At 37.6% G+C, this 7,021-nt stretch overlaps 2 protein-coding genes across 3 annotated transcripts; both read right to left on the bottom strand.

Annotated features, from left to right (window-relative positions):
• Nucleotides 1-843: 843 nt before the first annotated feature.
• Nucleotides 844-2,125, bottom strand: LOC106451863 (DNA damage-repair/toleration protein DRT100-like). Its single transcript, XM_013893842.3, has one exon. The coding sequence runs from the start codon at nucleotides 2,048-2,050 to the stop codon at nucleotides 953-955; it is 1,098 nt and encodes a 365-aa protein (XP_013749296.2). The 5' UTR covers nucleotides 2,051-2,125; the 3' UTR covers nucleotides 844-952.
• A 2,089-nt stretch (nucleotides 2,126-4,214) lies between these two features.
• LOC125603096 (lysine-specific demethylase JMJ30-like) lies at nucleotides 4,215-6,481 on the bottom strand. 2 transcript variants are annotated; one of them, XM_048774376.1, is made up of 6 exons: nucleotides 5,889-6,479; nucleotides 5,586-5,795; nucleotides 5,321-5,455; nucleotides 5,091-5,234; nucleotides 4,705-4,797; nucleotides 4,215-4,599 (listed from the first exon to the last, which is right to left on the bottom strand). In XM_048774376.1, the coding sequence occupies exons 1-6, from the start codon at nucleotides 6,360-6,362 to the stop codon at nucleotides 4,411-4,413; spliced, it is 1,245 nt and encodes a 414-aa protein (XP_048630333.1). In that variant the 5' UTR covers nucleotides 6,363-6,479; the 3' UTR covers nucleotides 4,215-4,410. The 2 variants fall into 2 exon arrangements, with proteins under 2 accessions (XP_048630333.1, XP_048630334.1); XM_048774377.1 differs by lacking the exons at nucleotides 4,215-4,599; nucleotides 4,705-4,797 and adding an exon at nucleotides 4,831-4,945 and having other exon boundaries at nucleotides 5,889-6,481.
• Between the last annotated feature and the right edge of the window lie 540 nt (nucleotides 6,482-7,021).

Raw genomic sequence — 7,021 nt, 5'->3', positions numbered from 1 at the left:
AAACATGAGAATGAAACAGGTTCAGACTTGCTACTAGTGATATTGAATCTCATCAATAACTTGAAACTTTTGCGTACCACCACCACCACGTACAGAATACAAGGTTTGTGTTTTGAGTCGACAGTCATAAATTGGAACGTCCGCAGGTCCAGTTATATGGGCTCTAATGGGCCCAATGCAGCTTATAATTAAAATGGTATATTAATTTAGAGACAATAAGAAATGAATGCAAGTGAGTAGACCCATGTAGTGAAGCAGCGACAGGTCCTGAGGTCACACTCACCGCAAAATGCTTACAGAGTTTCACATGCAATGCTTCTGCCCATTTATTTTTCTTTATTGCACACTTTATTATCATTACCCCACACCACACCACTTTCTACTTAATGTTTTCATTTAATTCATTCGTTCCTATTTTTCATGTGAGTTGGATTTTCCTGCATTAAATTTTTCTTTGATATATCCCCAAATGTATATATTTATCCCTAGAATATTTTTTTTTTCAGAAACAAACTCAAGTGAATAGATTCTATGTTATGTATTATGTAATTATAGTATATAATATGTTAGTAGTAAATAAGTTTCCATGATTCTAATAAATGTACAACTGTATCCGTATGGTATGTCGATTTAGGTGATACAATATTTACTTACCCTCTCTAGTGCCATTTTATCTATCTTTTGTAATCAATCTAATTGAAAAGCTATATAAGCTCTGTAGCCTGATAAAAAATTTAACGTTTGTATAGTAGATATGAGGTTTAAATTCCTTTGTAACATATTTTTTTTGGTATTGATATGGATACAACTTACAGAAAACAGTTCTATTGTAAGTAGAGCAGGTCGTGATAATAATCAATCATAAAGTACCGAACGTAGCACACATTTATGTTTTTCTTCAGTGCATAATCATAAAATATAATAAGGTCTAATAAACGAAGATTACATAAAATCAGTTTTTTAAACAAGCCCTCAAAGGTTTGCCGCAAAGACAGTCGTTGTACATAAACGACGCCGCTTCAAGGTGACTGAACGGCGACCCCACCGGAATCCTCCCGCAGAGATGGTTATGGCTAAGATCCAAATGGCCAATAAACGACGCACCAGAAATTGATCTCGGGATTGGTCCCTTGAGATTGTTATAAGACAAATCAAGTACAGTGAAGTAAGACCTTGGTCCGAACCCTTCCGGTATCTTCCCTTGCAACATGTTCCTGCTCAAATTCAAGTTCATCACCGATGACGTCATCAGAGTTTGTGGTATCTCACCGGAGAATTTGTTTCCGTCGAGGTTAAGCGTCGCGAGAACCGCCATACGGCCTAGGGACGCTGGAATCGGGCCGTATAATTGGTTACCTGAGAGATCAACGTCCGCTAACCGGTAAATCCGGGTTAGTGATTCAGGAATTCGACCGGTTATTCGGTTACCGCTTAGCAATGCGCGGCTGAGCATGGTTAACCGGCCGAAGTCCGGCGGGATTACGCCGGAGATGAGGTTGTTACGGAGGTCTAAGTGCATTAAGCTAGAGAGGTTGGTTAACGATTTTGGAATTGAACCGGATATCCGGTTATCCGCTACGTTTAAAACAGCTAACCGGTGTAGCCTTCCGATGTCGTTTGGTATCCCGCCGGAGATTTGGTTTCCGATGAGATCGAGCGTACGGAGGAAAGGAAGACGTGTGATGCACGTGGGGATCTCGCCGGAGATACCTTTCCAATCGGCGATGGTGATGGCGGAGAGACGAGCGAGGTCGCATATCGCCGGAGAGATGTGTCCGGTCATGTAACCGGTTCGGTGAGCTCGCTCGAAGATGGGGTCTTCTGACTCGCCGCGGAGGTTGATGTCGGCGACTCGGTGAGTGAGCGAGTCGCAGCTGACGCCGTACCAGTTGTGGCAGCAGTCTTGGCCGGTCCATGAGTTGAAAATGCCGAGGTATGGCTCGTGGAGTGCTGCACGGAAAGCTAGAAGTGCACGGCGGTCTGAAGGCGGACAGCATGTTGCGGTTGAGACTAGAAGGAGGAGGAGTGATACGAAGACGTTGAGCTTCATTGTTCGAGATTCTCTTTTGTCACAGTGTTGGGAATTGGGACTTGATGTGTGAGTGTAGAAGATAAACGTTATGGGCATATAAATAGCGAATAATAATAAATAACGAATTTTAAAAATAAATATTTATAAACAAAGAGAAAGGACAATACTTGGCAAAAATACATTAAATATTATTTTTACATAGTTATTAGATAATAGTTCGGTTTGGTTATGATTAGACATTTTGGACTCGAAACAACAATAATGGTGTGTTCGTGTAATCTTCATTAATCATTAAAATTCTACATTAAATAGTCAACATAAAATGCAAATTCATGTGAGATTTAATACTACACACCGAAATACTAACATTGTTATGGAATATAATGGTACTTAAACCGAAACTAATAAATTGGTGATTCAGAAAATGTAAGTGATTTAAATATTTGCAAAATTGGTGATAACTTTCTTAACATGTGGCTTTGTTTAATGAATAACATGGAATTAAATGGTTTGTAATACTAGTTATGTGGACACAAATATGTAGAAACCACACACATGGATTAGAGTTTGAAGCACATTCATTAGATATCAATAGGGAAGCTTGCGGACAAACTAAGATAGAGACAGGAACTGGAAGTGGGGGAGAGTTTCCATGCAAATAATTGAAGCTACGATTAGATTTTCCGATGAGACTTGCCGGCTAGATAAGATTCGTCTACAATTAATCAAAAGTCACCATGATGCCACGTTGCCATGTCCTTGCATTTTAATCGTTTTTCTTTCATAAGCATTCTTCTACGCATCTTCCGAATCGCATATAATTGTAGTTACGTTGAATAAAATGTCACGATAGAAAGAGAAAAAAAAAGAAATTTTACGATACTTTGTCCGTCCGCACATCTAGTTCAGCACCGACGGTTTTGTATAGAACCACAGGGTACATAAACAAAGAGACATAACTGCGATACATTTTTCTTGTTCTTGGCAATTGGCAATGGCATTCATAAATGATTAATATGAGACATATTATTACTCCATTAGGAATTTGTAGAAATGAGTTTAATATTCATGTTTGAATTCGCTGTTTGTTGCCACATCAGTACTACCTTTGACTATTTTACTTGTTGAGTTTATCAAAGTTTGTAGGATAGGTTTTTGCGGGTATTTTACGTGTTAAAAGACTCAAAACATTACAGTTATTGTTTCTGGTTATAATCATCCACGAACTCCAAAGCCTTGGTTGGTGATAAAATTGTGAAGATAATACTAAGATAATATAGAAAGGGTATCTTTCTGAAAAAAAAAAACAATGTAATAAGATAGTCTTGAGTTAAACTTATAAATTTCGAAGTTTGAAATTTACAATTATTAAATAATAGAAAAATTATTTGTGAATAATTTTTTTCATAAGTTTTATCTTTGTAAGATAGAGATAATAGTAAAATAGTTTAATACTCCCTCTATTTCAAAATACTTGATGTTTTAAATATGAATACACAAGAATTAATGAATAGTTTTTTTTCTTAAAAAGTAACATTAAAAATATAAAGTAAAACTAATTCAACCAATCATAAAAACCACTATAAAACATTATTGGTGACACAGTTTTGTAAAACTAAAACTAATATAAAAATATCAAAACATCAAATATTTTAAAACATTTTAAACTCTCAAAAACATCATTTATTTTGAAAGGGAAGGAGTATATATCAACTTTAAACTCCAGTTCTAAAACGTAACTTTTAAGCCCATAAAATCTAAACAAAGTGATGTGTTTTTTAACTTTTAAACCCATAAAAACTTAACTTTTAACTTTTATTTTCAACATATAAGCTTAGCTTTTAAACCCTAAAACTTTACTGAACTTTTCTTTTCTCATCGCATAAAAATAAACTTTCAACTTTTCTTCTAGCACTTAATTTTAAACACACAGAAACTTGTAAATCCTAAAATATAAACAAACTGATGTGTTTCGTGAGCTTTTAAAATTCAGAAAAAAAAGAGTATACTTTTCTAAGACCTTTGATCCAATTGTCCATAAATCAACCGGATGATTTTCGTGGACAAATGTAGCAAAAGAGAACCGAATACTAAATTGAACTGGGCCTTTGGCCCATTTCTTCCTTAGAAATGGATGCTCATTAAACCTTTCCTGGCTTAATGCAAAGACAAACCATGAGGATACACACAAAAATGTCTGTGTCAAGACTTGAAAGCTCTCAATTGTCTTTTACAACATAGGCTTAGACAAAACAAACATCTTCATGCTCAGTCTCAGAGCAATTGTTTTCTTCTCTACTTACTTTTAAGATCTAACACAATTGACGTAAGAGACAGAGTGAACAAACCAGAAACAGAGATTAAAAATACTCCATTTGCTAAGAATCAGAGGACTCTGCTTCATTGCTCCACCAGAAGCTAACCGAGAAACTCATTGTTAAAGACCTGACATAGTGCCACCATTTGGGAGGGATGTACAGCATTTCGCCTTCCTCTAGGATACAATCCATAAACTCTAGCTCCACCACCTTTGGAAACTCGTTCTTGTCGATGTTGTCAAGATCAACCTTCAACCAAAGTTTGAAACCACCCCGTTTGGACACAAGGATCAAGTCGACTCAGCTTCCGTTTAAACACAGTATCAGATTTGAATATAGGATTAGAAAACTTACCTGGCTAGAGTTGCAAAGCATTGTCTCAGAATAAGGGTAAAGTTCGTCTTGCAATGAGGATGGGTAAAGCCTTATATACTTCTTGCCAACAACCTGAAGAACAGATGATATCAAACATTAAATAGGAGAATGAAAAAAAAATTAAATAAATTTTCCGGGGTGAAACGATAAGTTTGGTTAGTCAAACTAAGAGTTTAGTTTTTGTTCAGACATCAGGCTTCAATCCAGCGAGATGATCAGGCTTTCTTATGCAAGAACATCAAAGAAGAAGAAGCTCGTTAATCACTTACAGAACGTATACATTGGGGACAAGCGTATAAAGAGAGGGAGCAGCACAGACAAGAAGCCATGTTCATTTATGGAAAAAGATCTGAAGCCATAAATACCTGAGCAAGTATATTATGATGTGGATCATGGTGTAAGGGAGTAACTGTCCCAGCCGGACCAAACCACGCATTAAGAGATTGGAGATCCCCTCCACCGACAAAACAGTAATCAGGAATACATATATCATCTCTCAGTTCATTTATCTGCCCACCCAGTCATGTTAAACCAATAAGCCATAGCTTCAAGTAATCAGTATATGATGATGATGCACAACACGTATACATGATACCTGATCAAACAACGGATGCTGAGCAAGATAAGTAGGCTCCACGGAGGTGGATCTATTGGTCCTCATCCGTTCAAGGAACTTGGAAAACGTCACAAGCTCTTGCTTCCAATCTGAACACAAATAGTTTTTCCCCACCTGTATAGCATTTCAAACTTCTAACAGCTTTCAGCTATTCTGATTCAGTCAAAACTCTAACTCAACACTCAAAAGCTAACTAAAAACATGATTACAGATACAATAAGCGAAGAAACGATGAGTAAGTCACCTCGACGGGAACGGTACGGTTACCAGCAACAGAAGTGAGATAGTCCAAGTGGTTCCACTTGGTCCTAGCAGGCCAATGAGCCATACAATTGGTTATAACAACAGGTGTACCTGTCTGAAAATAATCACGCAGAAACCCCTCCATAGATAAGTCAGACCTCTTGTCTACTCTTCCACTAGTCAATGACCTCAAAGGTAGAATCTTTAGCACCTGCAAGTAAAGTTTTCAACAAACCCAACACTGTCAGTTCCCGACAAACTAAACTAATCCTACCAAAATGTTAACAAGATCTGAGCTTTTTACCTCATTGACGTCGACGGGAACTTCAGGGACAAGTTTCTCACCCTTGAAATCTCCGAGGCTCTTAGCCTTCTTACGAGCTTCAGAGGAGACCAAGAGCACAGAGTCGTGGAGGTCCTTGCGGAGAAGCGTCCCTCCCATGATGAGACCCATATCGAGCGCGCCGAGGGCTTCCCCAAACTCGCCGGCGGCGAAATGGAACTTGGCCACGTGGAGACACGCCATCGAGTAAGCGTCGCGCCACACGGGGAGAACAGAGTGCCAGGGACCGGAGTGAAGCTGCTCCCAGGCCATATCACGCGCCGCCTCCGCCGCGCTTTGGTCGCCGGCGACTGCTAGCGCCGCCATGCGAGCATAGGCGTAACCGCCTTGAGCGGAGATCGACTGCAGCAGGGACTGCGACTCCGCGTCGAGGGTTGGAGTCGGGAGATGGAGGCTGTGGTTGCCGGAGGAAGCGGCGGTGGGAGCTCCTGACATGGTTCGGGTCGGGTTTTGGTTTTGGGGGTTAAGTGAAGATATTTTGAGGTGAGAGTTGGGGAAAAGTGAGCTAAAAAGTGGAAAAGGGGAAGTGGGAAGATATTTTGAGTGATGATTAGGATGTGAAGATATTTTTGTATTTATCACTCTGCTCTTGTCAATTATTTAGGAGTAAACCCTCAAAAATCGTATTATTTATGCAATCATCCCTGATACTTTTTGTATTTACATTCCAAATATTTAATTTATCATAAATGCACCTTCCACATATAAACTAATTTTTATTTTAATCCTCTTATTTCATTTGTTTGACTAAATATTTATTAATAAAAATATATTAGTTTGACTAAAAACTTATTAGTGTTTATAGACCTAAGAGCACATCCAATGATGGAGATAGTCACTTTAGTTTCTTAATGATAAAAATAATCATATTTTATTAATAGTTTAGTTTTTATTTAATTTTTAAATTTAATAAAAACAGATATTCAATTAAAGAAAGACATTTGTAATGAAGAGTCTAAAAATGTCTTTTATAAAAACTTTTTCTAACACAAATATTTCCATTTTGATATTTTTTTTAAAATGCTAAAAAAAAATCTGCCGATAGAGATGTTCTAAATATCTGAATTTCAAACCTTAAATTTTTTTTTGGTAAT

Source organism: Brassica napus, unplaced genomic scaffold (genome assembly GCF_020379485.1).
Source record: "Brassica napus cultivar Da-Ae unplaced genomic scaffold, Da-Ae ScsIHWf_3088;HRSCAF=3902, whole genome shotgun sequence".
NCBI lineage: Eukaryota > Viridiplantae > Streptophyta > Magnoliopsida > Brassicales > Brassicaceae > Brassica > Brassica napus.
This window is presented reverse-complemented; position numbering and strand designations above follow the sequence as displayed.

What these genes read in the sequence shown, in the direction of transcription:
- LOC106451863 (XM_013893842.3), bottom strand. Translation starts at nt 2,050, where the DNA reads ATGAAGCTCAACGTCTTCGTATCACTCCTCCTCCTTCTAGTCTCAACC.
- LOC125603096 (XM_048774376.1), bottom strand. Translation starts at nt 6,362, where the DNA reads ATGTCAGGAGCTCCCACCGCCGCTTCCTCCGGCAACCACAGCCTCCAT. An exon ending in AGCATCCGTTGTTTGATCAG is followed by an intron (nt 5,235 to 5,320) that starts GTATCATGTATA and finishes CTGGGTGGGCAG; the next exon opens with ATAAATGAACTGAGAGATGA. An exon ending in TGCTTTGCAACTCTAGCCAG is followed by an intron (nt 4,600 to 4,704) that starts GTAAGTTTTCTA and finishes CTTTGGTTGAAG; the next exon opens with GTTGATCTTGACAACATCGA.